The 23,213-nt window shown below is 46.4% G+C and overlaps 1 protein-coding gene and 1 non-coding gene across 2 annotated transcripts; both read left to right on the top strand.

Moving 5' to 3' along the window:
* The first annotated feature begins 3,049 nt into the window (after window positions 1-3,049).
* On the top strand, window positions 3,050-19,717 carry RNF114 (ring finger protein 114). The gene is made up of 6 exons (XM_060078045.1): window positions 3,050-3,216; window positions 7,288-7,438; window positions 9,728-9,834; window positions 10,154-10,268; window positions 16,263-16,370; window positions 17,889-19,717. Exons 1-6 carry the CDS (start codon window positions 3,077-3,079, stop codon window positions 17,952-17,954), a joined length of 687 nt encoding a protein of 228 aa, XP_059934028.1. The 5' UTR covers window positions 3,050-3,076; the 3' UTR covers window positions 17,955-19,717.
* LOC132477231 (small nucleolar RNA SNORA70) lies at window positions 14,723-14,857 on the top strand. Its single transcript, XR_009530247.1, has one exon. It is a non-coding gene; the product is annotated as a small nucleolar RNA SNORA70 (small nucleolar RNA).
* Window positions 19,718-23,213: the final 3,496 nt, after the last annotated feature.

Here is a 23,213-nt window from a genome sequence, read left to right as displayed (position 1 = left end):
CTTGAGCTCTAAAAATATGACTAGTGAGCCTGAAGAATTGAATTTTTAATTTTGTTTTTCAATTTACATTTTTTAATGTAAATAGCCACAGTATTGGATGATGCAATTCTGTGGGAGAAAGTCCTAAAAATAGAAAAGATAAATCAAAAGATATGTGCTCTTGTAAATTGGATAATTATAGGCAAATCTCCCACGAAGAGGTTGTATTAGTTATCCGTTGCTGTATAACAAAAGACCACAAGCTTAGCAGCTTAAGCAACACACACTATGTCACAGTTTCTGTGGGCAAGAAGTGTGGGCATGGCAGGACTGGATCATGGCATAACAAAAGATTACAGGAGCAGATTTCCCATTGATTTTCCTTTGGATCACTATTTAGCTGAATAATTTTTTAAACCATCTGTCGCCACCCGTCTACCTCACTGCCTATTAGAGACCATGTCTTTCTCCTTCACACCGTACCCCCGGCACCAGAGGGCCCAGCACAAAGTAGGTCCACAGGGACTCTTTGTTGCCTGAATGAATGAGTCTCCCTTGGCAGTAAAAATCAAGTTTGCAAAGCCTTTGAGCAGGACCCCTTCCCCACTCCAGGCTCTCATCAGAACCCCAAGAGTGTCTTAGATGATGTAGGCCATCTGAGAGAGGCTGCCAAAAACTAAAGAGGAAGAGATGATTGTGGGAAACACTTTCCTCAAGAACATTAAGGGAAAATGGGAGGAGAAAGATCCATTCATTTGACACACATTATTAGGTTGATTGTTTTTGAAAAACAGTCAGTGTGATTGTGAGGAATGAGGGAGGGCTGGCAATACATTTGCAAGCTAAGAAAGGGAGAGTGGGGACATTTTCACGGAGAATGCCCAGAAAAAAAGGAAGGGATATTGCACATTTAGTCTAGTCTCAACATTGACCAGGGCTGGGGTTGGGGGCCAGGGGCGGGGGGGCGGGGCGTATAATGTAGGTTAGTGGTTCTCAAAGTACAGTCCTGTCCAGCAGTGGCTGCATCACCTGGAAAAAATGTTAGAAATGCAAATCCTCAGGCCACACCCTAGATTTACTGACCTGCTGAATCAGGAACTCTGGGGGTCTTCCCCAGCAACTCTTGTTTTCAGAAGCCCTCCAGGTGGCTCTGATGCACGTAAGAGTTTAAGAACGACTGGCACTCTTAAATGCACAGGTACCACAGCCAGACTGCATGGGTTCAAATCCTACCTCCAGTTTTCCATCTGTGTTAAAAGGTAATTTAATCTCTCTGTGCTTCGATTTGCATAGTTGTAAAATGTGAGTAGTAGAACCTAAGTCACAGCTTGCTCTGAGGATTCATTCATGTAAAGTGCTTAGAATAATAAGCACACAAAAAGTTCACTCTTAATATAGTACTATTTCAATCCTGTCCTCCTGTCTCTGTGACTAAGTGTACGAGCTCATGGAAAGTTCATTTCAAGAGCCCAAACTGGAGGCACTCAGTGGATTTGAAGCCCGGGTCTGGGACTCCGCTGCCCTCACCGTCCTCTCCGCTCTCAACACAGGGTCTGGTAGCAGCTACAAAGCCAACACATAGGGCTTCCCTGGTGGCGCAGTGGTTGAGAGTCCGCCTGCCGATGCAAGGGACACGGGTTCGTGCCCCCGGTCCGGGAAGATCCCACATGCCGCAGGGCGGCTGGGCCCGTGAGCCATGGCCGCTGGGCCTGCGGAGCCTGTGCTCCGCAACGGGAGAGGCCACAACAGTGAGAGGCCCGCGTACCGCAAAAAAAACACCAAAAAACAACAAGCCAACACAAGGGCTTATAAATACCCACAACACACCTCTGCCCGCACTAAAGCACCCCCATCCCTGGAGAGGAGAAAGGGCACTCTTGGCTGGGAACAGGTCAGATACACAGGTGCCTGGCATAGGAACAAGAAAAAGAAATGGTAAAACATAAGCATTGGCCCTCTAGGGTTGCTGCCTACCCGCCAGGTTATTCGTTTGTGAAAAGATGCCCACATGGCAAGCTAAAAATAATCCTCCTGCTGCCAGCAGGTCAAGCAAAATCAACCCAGAGGACTGAGAATGGGACAAATGAGGCGCAAATTTGCATTCAATTAATCTGGTTTAGCAAACGTGGTTTATTTGTCCTGTGCAGACTCCTTACTGTGAGGGCTTTGTAGCCTTTCAGGGTGGAGTTTAATTGATCATTGACTTTCCTGGTTAAGAAAACCACACAGACTTGTTAGCAGAGCCTGCCTTTTAAAAAGATGTAGCTTTTGTTAAGTGGGCTATATACAAGAGCCAATTTGGTGCAGTGAAAAGTGGAGAAAGTTGAGATTCAAAGCATCTGTGTTTTAGGCCTGCTCCTTTCAAGATTGAGGTTTAGTCTCTCTCTTCAAACCCGAGGCTCCCCATCTTATACAGAGCTGGAGCTGGACCCCATGGCCAGGAGGCATGTGGACACAATTTTAAATAGTTTGACTCTAAGGGAGATAGAGATTACTTCTGCTTTCACTAGGAAGTCTCAGTGTGGTGGTAGTCTGTCTCCAGCACCTCTCTAATCATGCTTAATCTCCCTTTTCAGCGGCAACAGTATCCAGCATGAATTTATAAGATTGTATTGTTTCCATTTATTTTTCCAGTGTCCTGTAGAAATGTGATACTGATTTTCTATTTGTAGCTTGGGAGTGATAACAGATCTCCCTTTAAAATTTGTTTGCTGAAGTTTAAAGAAAGAACAACTCGATTGAAGAGAAAGATTCAGTAATAGTGCATAAGTAAATTTTAAGTAATAGTAATAACGATTTAAATTTGGGAAACAGTGGCTGAAGCACAAAGCCTGTTCCACAAAGCCAGTCTCTGGATCTGGCTCCACAGTTTCCAGATTTCCCTCCCTCCCTCCCGTCAGAGAGGCCAGGAGGCGCGGCCCACCCACTAGCCCCGCCCCCAGCCCGACGCACGTTCCATAAGACACGCCCCCAGCCCGACGCACGTTCCATAAGCCCCGCCCTCAGCCCGACGCACGTTCCATAAGCCCCGCCCTCTCCCCGCCCCCTAAGGCTCCTCCTTCTCGGCCGCCGTTCCTCTGCGCTCAGCGGCGGCAAGATGGCGGCGCAACTGCAGGAGCGTGATGGTGGTTCGCAGCTGGCAGGGCCTGCGGCGGAGGCCGACCCCCTGGGCCGTTTCACGTGTCCCGTGTGCCTAGAGGTGTACGAGAAGCCGGTGCAGGTGCCCTGTGGACACGTGTAAGTGGAGGGTCAGGGGCCGGTTAGGGGGGTGCCTGACTGGGAGGAAAATGGAGCCGAGGAGCGAGGCCTCGGCAGGGAGGGTCTCGAGGCGGGAGCGGGAGGCCATGGAGTTCCTGGAGGCCCGTGGAAGTTGGCGGGGTGGTCTTCTCTTCCGCCCTGCTTACTCCCAAGTATCCTGCTCTTTTGTTGAGCGCCTGCTGTGTTACAGGCAGCCTGCCAGGCTCCTTCCACGCGCGGTGGTGGAGTCGCTCCCTGCTGGGGGTTTGGTAGAGTCTAAAGTCGGCTCTTGGGGAGCCAGTTTCCCTTAAATAGTCTGTACGTGGCCCCTGAAGTACACTGTTGATGGCGTCATGTGTCCAGCTGTGCCAAGTAATGCTCATGTTCACTACAGTTGGGGAAACGCCGGACTAGACCAAAAGAACAAAAGGGAAATCTTGATGTAGATCTGACCAGTCTGTCCTTCACTGTGAAAGAGGTGGGGAGTTGGCAGATAGGGATTGTTAGCATTCCTACTTGGGTACGAGGTTTGTTTCATTGTATTTGAAATTATAAAGCCTCCATATTGCTAATAGACTGCTTATGACGACTGAAGGAGATGTGTGTGAAAATGTCCAGTATAGGTTCTGGGGTAGGTGCTTTGAGGTTGGCTGGGTTTGAATCTAAGCCTTGCTCCATCAGACACACATCAGACGCTTAAGTTGAAAGAACTGTAGAGAATGTGGCTACCTTCCTCTTGCTACTGGGAGTTGGATTTTCCTCTGTGGCCTTCCCCAGTGCTCGTCACTCACGGGCATCATCTTGGTATTGGTCTTAGGACCCCTCTGTTGGTCAGTAGGCACAATAGGCACCTACTGGACCTCATGGGCATTCTTACTTCTGCAGCACTACTGCAGGGGAAGAGGGTTGGAGGCCATCTTGCAGGTGAGGGCACTGAGGCTCACTTAGGGCAGGTTCACCATTGTCTACTCTCCCCAGATGGACTGCAGGTGTCTGTTTGCCAGTTCAGAGAACAGTTGGCACCTGGCAAGGGCTCTTCAGGCACACTGACTGCTGTTTGCTTCTTCAACTGCACCAAGCTCTTTCTAGCTTCAGGCTGTTCCTGTTTGCAGTTCAATTAGCCTGGAACTCTTGCCCCATTTGCACCTCCCCCGTCACTCTCCCAGATCCTTTCCAGACTTCAAGTCCCAGTTTAAGTTACCTCCCTTGTCACCATCCCCATTTAAATTACCTCCCTGCTTCTTTCCTGGAGCTTCTTTCCCCAACCTTGCACAGAGCAAAACTTAGGGATCACGAGGGCAGTGATCGTGTCTGTTTTGCGCCTCTTTCTGTCCCAAGTGCCCAGCGTAGTGTCTGAGCAGCCATCTTCCAATCTTATGTTCAACTGGCTAAAATATTTGTGTGCTCACTATGTGCCAGATTTGGGGGCACAGTAGGAAACAAGGTGATTCTGCCCTCGGAGTTCACAGTCCAGTGAGTTGATGATAAGTAAGTACTAATAATGCTCAAACTTTTGTCAAAACTCATTGTGCAATGGGAAGGTATTATAGAGATCAAACCTGGGGTGGGGGGAGGGGGAGTGATCAAGTAAGGAACGAATGAACTAAGAAATTAGTGGTGGAAGCAAACTTTGTGAAAGTTGAGTTGGAGCCTAGGTAGCTTTCTGGTTGAGCCCTCTTTTCCTTGGATCAGTCCTCCTTATTATGTTTACCTAATTTTGGATTAATTCAATGGATTTCATTTACAGTTAACATTTATAAAGAGGATTGACCCAGCACAATTTGCCAACTGAAGAGCAGCAAAATTTGAGGTTTCTTTGAGCCAGATGGACCTTTCCTAGGTCAGAGGTCAGGGGGCAGTACTGGGATTCAAACCTTGGCTCTTTTCTATACTCACCATACCAGCTCCGTGTGTTCATCTGTTCAGTGCTGATTAAAGACAGATGGCTACACCTCTGTGAGGGCAGCCAAGTCTCCCTTAGCTCCAGCCAAGTGCTTTTTGCTCTGCCTGGTTGATTTTTGCTAACTTTTGTGCTTGGAACTGAGCATCACTGCAGCTCCGGCTGCGTGGGGCATTGAATTTTTATAAAACTTTATTTCAAGCCCTGAATTTTGCATCCCCCTCCAACTTAGTGAAATACAGCTGGAGAATGGCAGGTGGCTAGTGCCCAAGAGAAGGATTTTCTAAGTAACATTATAACAGGAAGTGGAGCATCTAGAAGGCTGAACAAGAAAAACGCCCATAAATAGGAAATGGAAACTAAAAGCCAGTCCAAGACACAGGGGCCATTTAAAAGCAGGCTTGTTCGTCGGGCATGACTCAGGCACAGAGTGGCTTGTGAACATTGACCTCTGAGCTGAATCTCGGTGTATGCTTGAAGGGAGGCTTTGAGCCGCTTTTATCTACAAGCTGGGTTTGATTTCATTATGCTCTCTGGGATCTTCTGTGCTCTCTCGGGTTACTCTATTGATCTGCCTTTGAGAAGAGGTACAACAAGTGATGGCCATAAGGCCCCATCTGCCTCTTTAACCTCATCACTTATCCTCTCCCCGTGGTCTACCACATCATGGCCTCAGAGACCTTCCTCTCTACCTTTTGGTTCCCGCTTTGCACTTGGTGTCATCTCTGTGGAACTCTTTTCATCCACGTCTGTGCGGCTCTCCTCATAATTTTAGGTCTCAGCTCAACTGTTACCCCCTTAAAGAAGCTTTCTATGACCCCCTTCCCCCGCCGCTGATCTCTTTGCCTTGTTTTATTTCCTTCATATATTTAATTACTATCTGAAGTTAACACTTGTGTTTTCCCCTACTCTGGAATATAAGCATCATGATGACAGGAATTTTGTTTAGTTCACCACTGTGACCTCGGTTGTGAATCATTAGACCTCCTCACCTTCTCCCATCCTGGTGTAGAATTTTGTCTAGCAGCATTTAACATCTAGCTAAATAACAAAAAGGAAGAAAATTTTTAGAGACAGTAAAAAATGGTCAGATGCACAGATTACCTTTGGTTATATGTCCTGAGTTCTTCCTGGCAGATTTTGTTATCTTGTCTGTCAGGTTGAGTACGTAGCCAGGGTATTTTCATGCTTTATTATTCCTTCCTTCTCTGTACCGTATCTGAGTATCACCACCTGTCTAGGCTTCAGACAGAAAGTTGGTCATCTTTGACTTCTTTTCTTTTCCAAATTCAATAAATTACCAAGTCCTACTGATTCTACCCCTGAATCATTTCCTGAATTCTTTATTGCCTCACAGTTTCTTGCCTTTGGCCCTCTGTTTGGTTTCTACATCAAGTCTTTTCTGTCTTTCCTCATCTAAAAAATGTTTAAAACTGGCAACTCTATTGTCCATGATAACGCCAGAGTTATTTTTCTAAAACTTGAATTGGGTCTGGTTGCTACCTTGTTTTAAACACCTGGCTCCCTACTGCTTATGAGGAAAGGTGTTAAACACTCACGATGCATCTGAGGAAATAAAAGTCTAAGTCTAAGGGCCTGGAATATTCTTCCCCTCCTGTACCACTGAACTCTTTCTTTTAAGGCTCCTTCGCGGATGCCGCCTCTGATGTCTTAGCAGCTCTGTCCTTCTTGGATCACCACTGTTGCCCTTGACTTTGTGTTTCCATAGTGCTTTGCATTCACCTCTAATGATAGCCGCCTCTGTTTGTGGTGCATTTCATATGTGCTAGACCCTGTAGTAAGAGTCTGCTATGCATAATCCATCCTCCCAGCAATCCTAGAAGTAGGTACTACAATCTCCACTTCACAGGGGAGAAACTGAAGTTCAGGAGACCCCACCAAGATCCCTCAGCGGCAGGGGCTAAAGTCTGAAGACTGCACCGTAGCACCCTCTTCCATGTCATGGGAGTTTGCATTTATTTCTGTTACTGGACCTGTGTGTTCGTTGCAAGGAACACCCTCCCCCCCTTTTTCTTGCCCAGAAGGACTCAGTATTTGAATCAAGAGCAGGGAGCAAGTTGTTTTTTATTCATTGATGTCATTTTAAAACTTTATCCATTTTTGTTGTCTCCACGACGCATGACGCAGGTTCTCTGTATGTCTTGTTCTAGCTTTTGCTCTGCATGCCTGCAGGAATGTCTGAAGCCGAAGAAGCCTGTCTGTGGGGTGTGTCGCAGCACTCTGGCACCTGGCCTCCGAGCCGTGGAGCTCGAGCGGCAGATTGAGAGCACAGAGACTTCTTGCCATGGCTGCCGTAAAAATGTATGTGGAAGTAAAACGGAAGAGTCAATGTCTTTCTATAAGATGGGTAAAATATAGATCTGTTGCCACGTTGTTTCGCGCGACTAAGTGACTAACAGCACGTGTGCATGCTGGTTATCTTTGGCAGTGGCTGTGCTGTTGCATTTTGGTAACCTTAATTGGTTGTGGTGGGGGATTTTTTCCTTTAAGAATTGGTTTGGTATATTACATAGTTTAGCTTTGAAAGCCATAGAAATCAGTTGTCCCAGTTTTTTCCTGCAAAAGACCCATTTTCCCAAAGCAGCATACACAGTTTTAATTAGAATATAATGACAATGATATTTCTTAATTTTTTAAAATATAAAATGAAGTCAGTGACTCAAAGTTACCTGCTGCAATGAGTTTGAGGGGAAATTTTTTTGGGGGGGGGCCACGCCACCTGGCATGCAGGATCTTAGTTCCCCAACCCCATGGATGGAACGCGCGCCCCATGTAGTGGAAGCATGGAGTCTTAACTACTGGAACACCAGGGAAGTCCTGAGGGGAAATTTTATAATGTATATTACTGAAGATATAAAACTTGTTCAACTTTTTAGCACTTGGCAAGGAGGAATTGTAGTGCAAAGGTCAATATGAAGTCATTTGATTGTAATAGCAATATCTAACATTTGAAATGCGTCCATACTCTTTTGTATGACCATATTAGAGTCAAGAATATTTATTTTAACATCTGTTGTAACTGCACAGGTTACAACATTTTATTTTCAGAGATATATACACAGCATTATTGGTTTTTAAATCATTATGATTTTATTAATTCCAGACAACACAAAAATATAAACTAATGTAGGCTTGTTCCCCACTCCAGAGATTACCTCTTTAAAAATGCTTCAGGGCTTCCCTGGTGGCGCAGTGGTTGAGAGTCTGCCTGCCGATGCAGGGGACACGGGTTCGTGCCCTGGTCCGGGAAGATCCCACATGCCGCGGAGCGGCTGGGCCCGTGAGCCATGGCCGCTGAGCCTGTGCATCCGGAGCCTGTGCTCTGCAACGGGAGAGGCCACAACAGTGAGAGGCCCACGTACCGCAAAAAAAAAAAAAAAAAAAAACCTTCAATTTAGAAGGCTGCAAAACATCTTTCTGCCCATTGCCAAACAAACGTGTGGGGTTTCTACAAAATAAGATCATACTATAGTATATATTTCTACAAGTTCTTTTCACTTTTGAAAACTTTTTTTTTACTTAATGACTTATTTGACATCCTCGCATTTTAGTCTCATTACTTTAACACCTTAATGTGGATAGCCATAAAATGGATATACCTTACCATTTCTTTCCCTTCAGAGTGATTTAGCACTAGGGGTACACAGTGGCTGCAGTTCTGAGTAGGGCTCTTTCCCATCCCTTATAATTGGGAGCTCTTTGATAGACAGCTTGAGGTCAAGTTCTTTAGCTGGAGATAAGACAGAAAGAAGCATCATGGTAAGCCAGAGCTCCAATACTGAAACATATTTTTCCTTGTAGTTTCTTTTGATTTAGAAACTTAAGATACTGAAATAAAGTTTCCTGTTACCTTCATCTTTATGTATGCATGATGAGTTTTTAAAAATTTCTGTATGCGTTTGATTTTCTTCATTTAAAGATGAGTCATTGTATCGTATTATACCTCCAGAAATGTTTATCTTCCCGTTACCTCCTCTTCCTTCATTCCTTACACTTTTTCTTTCTTTTTAGATCACCTGTGATGAAGCACTCTTCTGTGGGTTTTCTTTTCTCTTTCCATCTTGCAAAGACTAGATTTTATTAGAGAAATAGAATTCAGATTCTGGGTTTTTTGGGTAAGATCATTTATCACAATCTGGTGATAGGATATAATTGTTTAACTAGGATTACTAGCCTTTATCCCTTTTACGTAAATCATCACTTTTCTTTGCCGCACTTATAATGGAATGTGGTTCTTGACTTGTGTAAGGAGATTAGTTTAAGTGCTAGTGTGGAAAACTTTAAAAACTTCACTGGGTTTGGAGTGTCTCTGTGAGCAGAGAGCATATCATGAATAAAGCAAACCTCTCTGAGAGTGATTTTAGAGTGGAAGCAGATATCCTCGTTTGGTCAAGTAAAACATCAGCCTTGGTATTAACAGAAACCCTGCAACAGTCAGAGTTTCAGTCCCATCAGCATAGCCAGGAGTCTGGTGAGATTATTTGCCAGGGTGATACAGGTCTAGTTTTCATCTTGCCTTCACTTTGGGACTATGTTAGACTGGGTACAAGTTCCTGACTAACTTGTGGGCTCTGATTCTTCCTACTTAAGTTCTTCCTATCCAAGATCCGTGCGCATGTGGCTACCTGTTCCAAATACCAGAATTACATCATGGAAGGTGTGAAGGCCACCACCAAGGATGTGTCCCTTCAGCCAAGGTAAATGACTCTGTCACTCTCTTAGGTGGACGTCTTTCTTCATGAGTTCTGGAAAGTGGAGGTATAATTGTTATGCTGGCTAAAGCTGACGTAAGGTTTTGTTTTGGGGTCGGTGTGGAGAAGGACTCTCATGTTCACTTCAAATATTAGCTGATCTGTTATTTTCAGTCATTTGACCTGATGCATAAGTGATCATCAGAACCCCTGTCATAACACATTGAGTGAACTTCGCTCCTTTTGGGAGGGTACAGTGATTGAAATTTTGTGGAAAGGTACTCATAGAGGGGTTTCTTCTTTTTTCCTGCCTTTCATCTTCCAGAAATGTCCCAAACCGTTACACTTTTCCTTGTCCTTACTGTCCCGAGAAGAATTTTGATCAAGAAGGACTTGTAGAACACTGCAAGTTGTTCCATAGCACGGACACTAAATCTGTGGTAAGAGTAACTCTTTTGAGTTTTTTGTTTTGTTATGTGGGCTTTTGTTGTTGTTTTTTGAATTTTTATGGGAAAAAAAGTCAAACTTAACAGAAAAATTTGCAGGGTTAGTTAAATGAACTCTGTGTACCCTTCACCTAGAGTCACAGATTAATAAGATTTTACCATATTTGCTTAACCATACTCTATATACATATTTTATGCTAACCATTTGAGAATAAGTTACAAATATCATGACACTTTGTCCCTAAATAATTCAGCACATGTCTCCTAAGAAGAAGGAATGTCTTCTTAGAAAACCACATTTTTTTGAGTTTGATTTTCACATTCAGGAATTGTAACATTGACACAATCTAATACCTACTTTGGAACTCATGTTTAAATTTTAACAATTGTAGTGTCCTTCATAGCAATCTCCCCTGGCCCCAAAATCCTGGATCTGTGTGTTTTATTTAGGTGTCATGTCTCTTTAGTCCTCAGTTTTTCTTTGTCTTTCATGACCTTGACATTTTTAAAGAGGACAGGCCAGTTGTTTTGTAGAATGTCCTTCAATTTGGGTTTGTCTGTTTCTTCATGATTACATGCAGGGATGCTACATCGTCCGGGTGTACATCAGGCGGGTCATGCGATGTTTGGTGTTCCCATTGTTGGTAATGTTAACTTGGATCCCCTGGTGTCTGCATAAAGCTGCCATTTTCCATTTCAGTAGCTTCTTCATAGTTGTGGGGAAGGAGAATGTAGATGAAATTATTAGGAAAGTGTTTATCAGTCCTTTGATATTTAATTTATATATCAAGGCTGACATGTAGTTTTCTTTAAAAAAAAAAAAAAGTTTGAATTTGGTCCATCTCAGCAGTGTTACCCTTCCCTCTTAATGTGATTGACAGACTGGGTCTTAATACAACTTTCTCTATAGTTTTGTTTGTTTTCCCATTTATCTCACACTGCTTCTGTTGAACTATGTAGCTAGTTTTATGAGCAGATCTTCAGCTCCACTGCTGTAAAAGATGGTGCACAGACTTGAGAATTTGCATGAGCTTTTGCTAGTAGAATTAGGCCTGATGGCACTCTGTGTTTTTCTGTCTTAAATCTTAAGATTCAGCTGGTCTGTTTGAGAATACCTTGAATCTTTTTATTGAACTCCTTGCCAAGTCCAAATTCTGGTCAGTACAGCTACTTTTTACACTGGGCTCCCTGGACTCTTAATGTTGTGCTGTGACAGATTCCACAGATGAATCCCCCCTCTCTCTGCTTTTCCTAACTCCCCAAACTAGGGAACTGGGCTGGCTTGGCCCAGCGAGCACCCTGTTTTCAGCCAGGCCCTATTGCCGCTAGGCACACACACACACTGTCTGGTGGCTATTCTGGGCACTCTCTTTTCATTAAGTTCCTGGCATGGACTGTCCCCATCTTTTCCACAGATAATGGTGAGTCCTGCTTTTCACCAAGTTCCAAGTACCAGGTGTGTGTTCCTTTCTTCTCTGTTCGTTCTGTCTCAGGAGCTCTCTGATCTATCTCTGAGGTCACAGACTGGCAGCCTGTCGGGCCCATACACATTTTCATTTCCCCAAACTTTAAAAGTTAGTAGATTTCTCAATCTTGATGCTCTACATTTGAGAAATTAGAAGTTCCGGCAAGAGTTGGCTGGCTCTGAGTAGTGCTGGCCCCTCTAGATGGGGTGGCTCACAGACATCCTGCTTTGCTTGTTGGCCTTTCCCGCCAGGTTCCTGTGAACACTTGAGCGTGCACCCCTCCTTCTGTGTCCTTATCATTCCCTTGTGCTGAGGAAAAGGCTCCTTTGCAAGTCTGCCTCTTCTCTGCCCGCATCCTCAGATCCAGGCGGAGGACTGAGACTAGGGCCTTGCCCCGCTCCGGAGGCTTCCTCTCCCCACCGTGTTTCTCCTGTCACCTTCAGCTTTTCTCTCTACCCGCTCCTAACACTTGCTTTCCTTCAGACACGCCCGATCTTCCCTGTCTAATTGGTGGGAGGAATATTTGATCCACTGTTTCCTCTATGTAACCTGCAGTTTCTCTTCTCCTTCAAGCTTTGGTTTGTCAGCTGCCGCTGTCTCTTCCGTAGTCTCTCCTTTATCCCTTTAGAGTCCAGCATCCACTGCTGGCATCACATTCGCCATGGGCCCAGCTGGTCTTCTTAAGTCCTTGTTTTCTCTCACCTCGCTGCAACTTTTAAAATTTGTTTCTTTGTATGTAGTCAGTTCCTTGTATAAGAAGTGGACTGTGGGGCTTCCCTGGTGGCGCAGTGGTTGAGAGTCCGCCTGCCGATGCAGGGGACACGGGTTCGTGCCCCGGTCCGGGAAGATCCCGCATGCCGCGGAGCGGCTGGGCCCGTGAGCCATGGCCGCTGAGCCTGCGCATCCGGAGCCTGCGCTCCACAACGGGAGAGATCACAGCAGTGAGAGGCCCGCGTACCGCAAAAAAAAAAAAAAAAAAAAAAAGAAGTGGACTGTGGCCCCTTCCCCTAGACTCCTGGTTCCCTCTATACCATCAGTTATTCAAGTATTTTTTATATTCTTGCAATGTAGTTTATGTTTGGATGTGATAAATGCATTATATTACCACTTGTCATTTTTGTATAATAGAAGTAAACCCAGTGTAAAAGTAAAACACCATACCATGCCTGCCAACCTTTTTTCATGAGATCAGTCACACAGAATTGAATATTTTCTCTCAAAAATAAACAACCTCATCATTTGATACTAATACCCATCCTTCTGAGATCTGTATCTTTATTACATAGATGAGTGTTGAGGTTTCTGAGGCAGATGCCAATCTGGAATGGCCATCACACCCCAGAGCCATCTGGGATGAGCCACTTCTCAGCCGCCATGTCTTGAGATTCATCTTCATTAAACTTAGTAAATCCCCACTCCTTGGAGATGCAGATTTTCTGGCGGCCAGGGCACCTGAACTTGGCCCTACATAGGGCCTCAATCACATGCTCCTTGTTCTGCAGCTTGGTGTGGATGGGCATGATGACTTCGCCAATGTGGACTCTGGCTACTGTGCCCGAGGGCCTTCCCAAGGCACCCTGTATACCTGTCTGGAGCCTAGACTGAGGATGGCCTGAGGCCAGACATTTTCTTTTCCTGTGATTCCAGAATAGCTGCTCAGTACACATTCTTTGTCTGCACTAAGCATGATATGTTCTATGAAAAACACCCCAAAGCCAAGTTTTCAGCTGCTTCTTCAGGATGTTTCAGTTATGGTTCTTAATAACTAATTACTAATTGAAAGAGCAAATGAGCTTTAGACACAGAGACACACACCACCACCTGCCCCCACTACCCATTTTCCGTTTTAAAGTTAGCCAGATAAGCTCAACTGTTTTATTAATTATGAAAACTAAAACGGATGTTAAATGATAGAGCTACTCAAATTCATTTCCTCCCACTGTCTCCCCTGCTCCCATTTCTGGAAGTGAATAAGTGAAGAAACTAGCGTACCACCCACGCTAAGTGGATTGCCCACACTGTTAAGCTGGTTAGTGCAGAACCAGTACTGGAGCCCAGTGTCCTGGCTCCTAAACCAGTTCTCTTAACAGCATCAGAGACACCTCTGTCGAGTGCTCATTAGCCTCTGAGTAGTGCTCAACTGTGTGTGAGGAAAATACAAAATTATGTCATCCAGAGACATTTCTAGCTTTCAAATGTATGATTCATGTGTGTCCTCCTTTTTTGTCCCCCTTTGGATGCAAGTGACAGCGCATTTCTACACACTGTAACCAATGTTGTTGACGTCTGTCCACATCGGTACATGTAGATCTGATTCTTTTTTAATGAGCTGCTCAGTTTTCCATTACTTGTCTGTACCATGATTTAACTGGTTCCTTATTGATAAACGTCAAGGTTACTTCCAGACGGAATCAGAAAATTTGATTAAAGACTGGATATTAAATCCTACTAAAAAAATTGTCGATCGATGGGTGAGATAATAAATAGTACTGTATTTGTAAAGGGAAACATATTTTTAGGACTGTTTTGAAACAGTTCAGGGTGAATTGTTGTGTCTTTTTTTTTTTTTTTTTTTTTCTTTTTGCGGTATGTGGGCCTCTCACTGTTGTGGCCTCTCCCGTTGCGGAGCACAGGCTCCGGATGCGCAGGCCCAGCGGCCATGGCTCACGGGCCCAGCCGCTCCGCGGCATATGGGATCCTCCCAGACCGGGGCACGAACCCGCATCCCCTGCATCGGCAGGCGGACTCTTAACCACTGCGCCACCAGGGAGGCCCATGTGTCTTATTTTTAAATGCTTCATTTTTTGCTGAAGTAAGTATACCAAACTTAAATCTAGGTGTTGGGGATAAGGGATGGTTTATCAAACTATTATCTACTTTCCTATAGTTCTGAAGTTTTTCATAGTACATTTGTAAAGGCTGTCATAGATTTTAACATACCTTTGCCTATATTTACGTATGTCTGAAAAATAAAGTCTTAGCCTGCAGCCAGTTAAGCCGACCGTGCTCTTTTCTCCGTGGGGGCCCGGTGTGCAATGGCTGCAAAGAGCAGCCTCCTTGGTAGTGTATGCAGCCTGTTGCCTGTACAGGTTGCCCTAAGGGACCTTGGAGACAGCCCTTTCCAGTGGACATTCGTGTCTGGCCTCAGGCCGTCCCCAGTCTAGGCTCCAGACAGGTATACAGGGTGCCTTGGGAAGGCCCTCGGGCACAGTAGCCAGAGTCTTCCGTTGGCGAAGTCATCATGCCCATCCACACCAAGCTGCAGAACAAGGAGCATGTGATTGAGGCCCTATGTAGGGCCAAGTTCAGGTTCCCTGGCCACCAGGAAATCTGCATCTCCAAGGAGTGGGGATTTACTAAGTTTAATGCAGATGAATCTGAAGACGTGGCGGCTGAGAAGTGGCTCATCCCAGATGGCTCTGGGGTCAAATACATCCCTAATCGTGGCCCCTGGACAGAGGCACTCGTGAGACCGTGGCCCTGTCCCTTCCTCACTGAGGCCCATCAGTGAATCCCACGTCCTAATAAAAAAAGAATAGTAATAAAGTCTTAGCTATGGATTAATTCGGTCAAAGGTTAAGTACACTCATAATTTTGATAGATATTGCTAAACTACTCTGTGGTATCTGGTACTGCAACCTAATTTTTCGTCCCTTTTTTCCCTCCTCTGGCCTCCTGAAATCCCTCTGATTATTTTGTCTCTGTTGAAGCCTCACTTCCTTCAGCCCTTGGTCCTCTATTCTGCCCCTCTCCGTCTGCAGAACTCCTGAAATGTCAGTGTTTCAGCCCTTCCCTTTGGAAGCCTCCTCCTCCCCAGACTCTGGTTCTGATCATGCTCTCCTCCACAGCGCCAGCCGCCTGCCTAGCTCCTTCACCATTTCACACTTATCTCATGTCAACCCCCTTTGTCACATAGCTTCCTTGTAGATGGTGGGGTTCCATCGTCAAGCCAGACCGCTTATGCCTGCATCTCCCCGCTCCCACTCCTCTCTGCCCCTCGCCGTGAGTTTTCCATTCTAGCCAGACTAATTGGCTGCTTGCCATGTACCCTTCGTCTTTCCAGATACCTCCCGCTCTTCAAAGCCCAAATCATCCTCTTGTATGAAGGCTCTTTAGCCTGAGCCTCCTCATCTGAGCATTTACTTTATAAAAATAGCACATAAGGCTGTGTTTTACTTCCTTGGGATGTCGCTCATCTGTCATTTCCTTGGTTTTCTTTGTGCTTTTAGATCATTTTGTGTGCTGGGTTGGAAGGTCGTAGTCTAGGCTCCTCCTAGGCTGACACAATGTTCTCACCTCAGGCGGGGATCAAAAATGGGTGGTATCATGGCCTAAGCCTTTTGACTCGAGTAGGAGACTGACAGTGTCTTCTGGGATGTGAATGTGCACTTGAAGATGTGACCAGACCCTGGACTGGTGGTCAGGGAAGCTGTCCTGGAAGAAAGGTGGCAGGACACAGGCCACAGAGGGCTAACGTCAGCTCAGACATCCAGTACCTAATACTGTGCTTCTTTATTGGCAGGTTTGTCCGATATGTGCCTCGATGCCCTGGGGAGACCCTAACTACCGCAGCGCCAACTTCATAGAGCACATCCAGCGCCGGCACCAGTTTTCTTACGACACTTTCGTGGTGAGTCTGGAGCCTGGGCTCTAACTCCTTCCCCCGGGGGATGGCACAGCTCCCTCCCTTCTCTTACCTGGAGAACTGTGGGCCCCCTTGGTGAGTTTTGTCACTTACGTGATGGGCTCCCTGGAATGACAGCTGTGTGGTATTTAAGAAGATGAACTGGCTAGTCATCTAGACTGAGATATAGTAAACTTGCTTTTATTTTATGTTCTCCAAAACTTTTGTCTACTTCGGTATGTGTTTTCTTCCTGTTATGGAACCTGGTTTAGGATCCTTAAGCTCAGGTGCCCACGGGAACCAGGCAAGTAATGGAAGTGATTCTGCTAAGGAATTGCAAGCTGGGCGGTGTGTGACCCAGGTAGTGCAGCCAGCAACGCCAGCTGATTGTTGTTGTGTGGAAAGACAGACACAGCATTGCCAGGCTCCTCCCGCCCCAACCCCAAGAAGCTGGAAATGCAGAATTTCATATGACGTATCCCAAGTTTGTTTTAAAGTACTTCAGGTCAAACGAAACACACCAGCTAGCCAAATGTGGTCATCAGGTTTACATCCTTTCTCTAGAGCTGAGTGGTTTTGAAGAGTACACTGTTGTCTTGGCATTATAGTGGCAGATAAATCTGGCCAACTGTTTAAAGTAAACCTTTTATTTACATATACAGATGTCAAGTTAGGATTTTAGAATAGTATTCAGTTTTCTTGTTTGTTTGTTTTTTTGCTGCATCAAGTCTTCGTTGCTGCACTCGGGTTTTCTCTAGTTGAGGTGACGGGGGCTACTCTTCGTTGCAGTGCGTGGGCTTCATATTGCAGTGGCTTCTCTTGTTGAGGAGCACGGGCTCTAGGCGTGCAGGCTTCAGTAGTTGTGGCACGCAGGCTCAGACTCGCGGGCTCTAGAGCGCAGGCTCAGTAGTTGTGGCGCACGGACTTAGTTGCTCTGCGGCATGTGGGATCTTCCTGGACCAGGGCTCGAACTCATGGCCCCTGCGTTAACAGGCAGATTCTTAAGCACTGCGCCACCAGGCAAGCCTCTAGTATTCAGTCGTAATGACTGTTTCAGGACTTGAGAAGGAAAGCATGACTCCTTCCTGAGTTGTCCAAGAGTATTTTACTCTCGGCCTAACAGAGTGTCTAAAACTCAAGACTTCGACATAACTGTCGTTTCGTTAAAGATGAATACAATTCCCAAGTAGATAGCTTTGCCTCATTAAGTCAAAAAGGCGGCTTTCACTTCAGAGCGCTCCAGGTCTGAACGCTTGGTCTGTGTCAGGCTTCACTCAGGTGCTCTCTGGTCCCCACCCTCCCGTCTGAGGGAGCCGTCGTCATGGTCAGCGTCAGGATGAGGCAGCCAAGGCAGAGAGAGGTCAAGCACTTTCCCAGAATCATGCAGCCGGCATCGCAGACCGTGGAGCTGGCCCCTGGCCTCTGGCCCCTCTCCAGAGCCACCGCTCACATGCCCTGCTTCTCCGACTGAAAGTGAGTTCTTGCAGCTGCGCACAGTTGGCTGAGCGTCTTTTTTGCCCATAGGATTACGACGTGGATGAGGAGGACATGATGAACCAGGTGCTGCAGCGCTCCATCATCGACCAGTGAGCAGGCTCTGCTGGGGCTCGTGTTCCAGAGCTTCCATTACGTGTTCAGCGGGAAACGTGTGACTCCTCCACCTAAATGTACAATAGACCTGGAAGTGAGCCGTGGTATTAAGACAGGGTCACTTCCGACGGGGAACAGGTCCCCAGATCAGAGCCCTCCTTCCTTTGGGCTCTTCCCCTACTGTTTACCCTGCTTGTCACATGTCTGGTCTTGCTCCTCAGCCACGTCCTGCAGCTTCTGCCTCCTTTTTTGGAAGGGAACCCAGCTTCTCCACCTGTCCTTGTTTCACATTTGAGCCTCGTGTTCGATGTTGACCTCTCAGGTCCTCTGAGCCAGCCAGGACCTTTTCTGGGTCATGAATAGCACAGATGAGACAAGCGTCTCCTCTCCTTGTCCCCGGGGTGTGTGAGCTCTGGCAATAATGCATCTGATCAGTGATGGAGCTCCTTCTGTGCTGTGCAAGTTCCTGTTAGTTGGTCCTTGGCAGCAGCTGCCAGAAGCTGGAGTTACCTCATGGGAAACATTTCACACGTCCTGTTGGCGTGAGTGTTCTGGACTTAACATGGTCTGGTGCTGGAAGTTTTGCTTAGTGATATTTTCCTACCATTCCTGCACACCCTTAGGATTAACTGGTTCAATCTTAAATGCCTGCATGGTGCCTTTTTAGGATAAAGGTAAAACTGCATATTTTTAGTGAAAGTAAGTGTTTCTGGCTTAGGAAAGTTAAACTCCATTTATCCATAAGTGGGGAGGAGGGTCAGCTAAGTGAGGTGGGAAGGCCATAGCTTTTTGGTTCTGATTTTCAAACTAATGAAGTATTTTCCGGTGACTTGGTTATGTTTGCTTCTCTGTTGGGGAGCCTGGTTATGTTCCTGTCCTTGAAGCACAAAAAGGAGTCCTCAGATGAATAAGAAGTTTGGGGGCTCCGGTGGATACTAGTTCTTTTATTTGGTAATTTAGATTAAACTGCGTGTTGCTTTTCTATCACGAATGGTTTCCTTATAAAACTGGCTTCAACACGTAAGTCGGTGTGTGAAGACCTGCCTTCTAAAGCGGAGGGGTTGGGGAGATGGGGTATCGCCGCCGCTGTCTCTGACGAGACACGCTGCTCAGAAGGCACAGCACACTTCCTGGGAGCAGTTGGTAAGGGAAGCTGTCCACTGGAAACTCGCTTTGCTAATACCCCTGAAAGCCTGAAGTTCAACTGTTTCACGAATATTAATAAATACGAGGCTAAGGGCTGTCTGATCTGTAAGAGCAGAGCTTCTGATCCACCAAAAGGCACCTGGGTTTAGGTTCATTTTTCCTTGTTAGCTCTCTTGTCTGAATATGGACATTGTTTCCGGTCAGTGGCTGAGGTTTCAGATGACAAGGGGCTCTGGGCCTGTGCACTGCGCTGTGGGCCTCACGCTACCTGCCAGCGAGAGCTGCACGTGCCCAGGGCCCAGCAAAGACGGGCCCTTTGGGGGCAAAGTAACATTTTCTAATGTGCTGTTGCTTGGGAGGGCCCCGATGTTATGGTCAGCTTCTTCACTGTAATTTCTGGAAGAAGTTCATCTCAGTCTAAGTTTAGAGGGAAATTTGACAAAAGGTTCATTTGTGGGACCTGATGATGGTGGTCTCACTGGTGATACCAAGAAACTGAGTTCCTTGTATTAAGTGCACTTCATGTATTTCTAATAAGACGACTTTCCAGAAAGTGACATTTGTTATGTTCTGGCTTTTAAAAGGTGAAATATAAATAAATTTCATAATTTATCCAACTGGTAAGCTGTAATGCCTATTTTCATTAACCACCACTTGCTGAAGTCTGGGCCTGGGGGGCCTCCGGAAGATTGTTGCTCTCTTTAAGGGGAAGTTCTTGTCTGTCACTAGTGAGTCCCATCTGGCTCTGATCTCAGCTCTGACACTTCGCCGGCTGGCTTCACCGGGCCTGTCTTGTCTGGAGAACGAACCCCCTTCCCCGCCGAACCACACCCCCCCCCCACCATGTTGGGAGCTCCCGTGAGGCAAGAAGTGGCCGTGTTCCATGAAACGACTTCAGGTGCCTTAGCGGCAGCCCTGAGACGTCATAGTAGAGGGTTCCACACGTGAAGATCTGAGGTCATGGGCGTGTTTCCGTTCTGCACTCTGCCATTGGCTGTAGGATGTCTGGAAAATACTTCCCCCTCCCGATTTAAATAGGTTTTAATAGGATCTGTCTCCTACATTTGGAGAAGGGACAACAGCGGGGAAAGAGGGGAAGCAGAGACCAGGGAGGCTGCTGTTGGCGGTTCTGGGCAGGAGACAGCGGCCGCTTGGGGCCATGTAGCCATAGGGGTGCTGAAGTTGTCTGATTCCGTCAAATTCCGCCCCCCCCGCCCCCGCTGGTACGCGGGCCTCCCACCGCTGCGGCCCCTCCCGCCGCGGAGCACAGGCTCCAGACGCGCAGGCCCAGCAGCCACGGCTCACGGGCCCAGCCGCTCCGCGGCACGCAGGATCCTCCTGGACCGGGGCACGAACCCGCGTCCGCTGCTTCGGCAGGCGGACTCCCAACCACCGCGCCACCCGGGAGGCCCCCGTCAGATATTTTTTGAGGGTAAGGTGTGAAAGCAAGAGAGGAGTTGCCATGAGAGAATGACCAAGGTTTGGGGCTTGAATGACTGGGGGGTGGAGTTATCTTTCTGGATTGAAGGGAAGACTCCAAGAGGAGCAGCTGTCGGGGAATCAGATGTTTTAGGAATGGGTACCTAGGCCTTGGGATAAGACTTCAAGTTCTAGCATCATGCACAAGATACAGGAAGTGCCAGCCCTCAAGCAACTCAAATAGGACTAGGATGTGCCTGGGACACTTAAATAACTAAAAGTTACTCTGATGTTGTCAGTTACTCTGATGTCAAAGATGGATGTGGACCAAAGTATTTCTTAAAATGTATGACTAGACAATATATTTCTACACTTGTTTTAAATATAGTATAATTAAAAATAAGTAGGCATTAGAGGTATTTCATCTTTGGTGCTAAAAGCTCTCACATTCAATTTGGCCAAAAAACTTTTTTGATTTCCTTATATTCAGGCATATATGGTGTTTACTAAGCACCCGTTATGAGCCAGGATTGTGCTAGCCACTGGGGATTTATACACTAATCAAATGTATAATTACAGACTGTTAAGTGCTCGTGGTAGGGGATTAATAAATGGTAGCTATTTCATAAATAGTAAATGCCTCCTACTTTATAAAGAAACTAGAAGCCAGAAGTCCAAAGGCTTACAGAAGCATCTAGACCTTTTATCCCTTCTCTACCTGTGCCTTCTCCCTTTCCTGTAATATTGCATGGGAGTGTAATTTGCCCAAGTTAGGAAGTGAACACCAGGAATATTCATATTAAAAAATTATTTGTTGTTTGTTTGAAATTCATATTTAATTAGGTGTCCTGTATTTTTATCCATTAAGTCTGGAAACCCTAGTCAATGTATATTAGCAGAATAAATGTCCTGAACATCTGCTATATGCCAGGCAGCTCACACCTTGTCATTAAATCATCATTTCTGCAGTTACTTGTTTTAATGGCTGCCTCGCACACTAATAAGCTCTTGAGGGCAAGGACCATACCTGTCTGGTGCACCACTGTCCTCCATACTTGACCCCGACTATACTCAGTAAATATTCCTAGAATTGAAATGGAACTAAAGGGAGCCCTTTTACAATGATACTTCCTTTCCGTGGCGACTCTTCCAGCCCAGAATTAGGGGCCGGTACGGTGGCGAAAAGAGCCTGAAAGAAGCTGGCCCCGCTGTCGAGCGCGGGGAGGCGGGTCCTCAAACCGGAAGCGCAGGAGCCAGGACTTGCCGGGCAGAGGGGGCGAGACTGGGGGCAGGTAAGATGGCTGCTGCCTGGTGGGGACCTGACCTGCCCAGGCCCTCGACGTGATTCCTGGAAGCTCTCTTGCCTTTTTTCCTCTCTCAATATCCCCTGGCCTTCCGCAGTATCTGCTGAATGTCCCATATGAGGCTCAACTGGGCGTTAATGAGTACAGGAATAACGACAATAGATACTCATTCTCATCCTGGGTTCCTGACACAGCGCCTGCCCTCAAATAATTTTTATTTAATCCTCTCTCCTTTCTCTCCTGAAAGGTGACCAAAACCAGGCATTCAGGATACTCCAGAAAAGTCAATCTGATTGAATCCTCTTAACCAGCCCCACCATTACACACATGATGGAGTGGAGGAGGGAAAGGGTGACTAATTTGCCCGAGCGGAACAGGAACACCTCGGTGGTACAGCATAGAGGTGTGAACAGACGCATGGTCTCAGGCATACTGCACAGTCCCCAGCATCTACACTACTAGTTGGGTGACCTTGGACAGTTTTTTTTTTGGTTTGGCCGCGCCATGCAGCTTGTGGGATCTTAGTCCCCCGACCAGGGATCAGACTCGGGCCCTGAGCAGTGAAAGCGCAGAGCCCTAGCCACTGGACTGCCAGGGAATTCCCTTGAACAACTTATTCTAATCTCTTTGTGCCTTGGTTTCCTCATCCGTAACATGGGGTTAATAAACGCGCCTTCCTCACAGAGTTGTGGGAAATCTAGTGAAATAATCCACATCCAGCATTAGAACGGGGCCTGGCACAAAATAAGTGTTAATAAATGTGAACTACCAGTGCCACTACTGTTTTTCTCCTCCATTCTTAGACCACCCAGCAGTGCTCAGCCTCAGCCAAGCAGCTAGCAGCTGTGAATGTTTGATAACTAAGTACTACTATTAAGTGACGTGTTTCCCAAACCTGCCCTGAAGACATGAATTCCCTGGGAGGCGGTTGCTCCAAGATAGATTCTCAGGCTCTTCTCAGAGATTCTGATTGGCAGATGTGGGTGGGGCCTGGGGATCTGTATCTTAAAAAGAGCCTCAGGTAAAACGCATCCTTAGGCTAGCGTAGCAAATTCTATTCTGTACACAGGCTAGTGTTACAACACCGTCTCTTGCAGCTAGGGTGGGGCAGCCGCTCGGTTGATGGTTAGAACCAGGCGGACGAGCTCAGTTCTTACAAGACTTTAGTGATAACTCTTCTGCTTATAAAAATCATCTAGACTATCTGTTTGGTCTCACATGATGACCCCACAAATTATTTACAAAGGGAAAATTAGTAACTTTGTAGTGGAGAAACCTAGCAGACACCTTTACCGAGGGATCAGACTTAGTATCCCCGATAATGGGACAAGCCGTGGGTGACTTGATGGGATGCACTCGAGGACGCAGCACTTCCGAGGTTCCTGGCAGA

Source organism: Mesoplodon densirostris, chromosome 16 (genome assembly GCF_025265405.1).
Source record: "Mesoplodon densirostris isolate mMesDen1 chromosome 16, mMesDen1 primary haplotype, whole genome shotgun sequence".
Classification (NCBI taxonomy): domain Eukaryota; kingdom Metazoa; phylum Chordata; class Mammalia; order Artiodactyla; family Ziphiidae; genus Mesoplodon; species Mesoplodon densirostris.
Note: the sequence above shows the minus strand (reverse complement) of the source record. Positions and strands in the feature narration are given on the sequence as shown.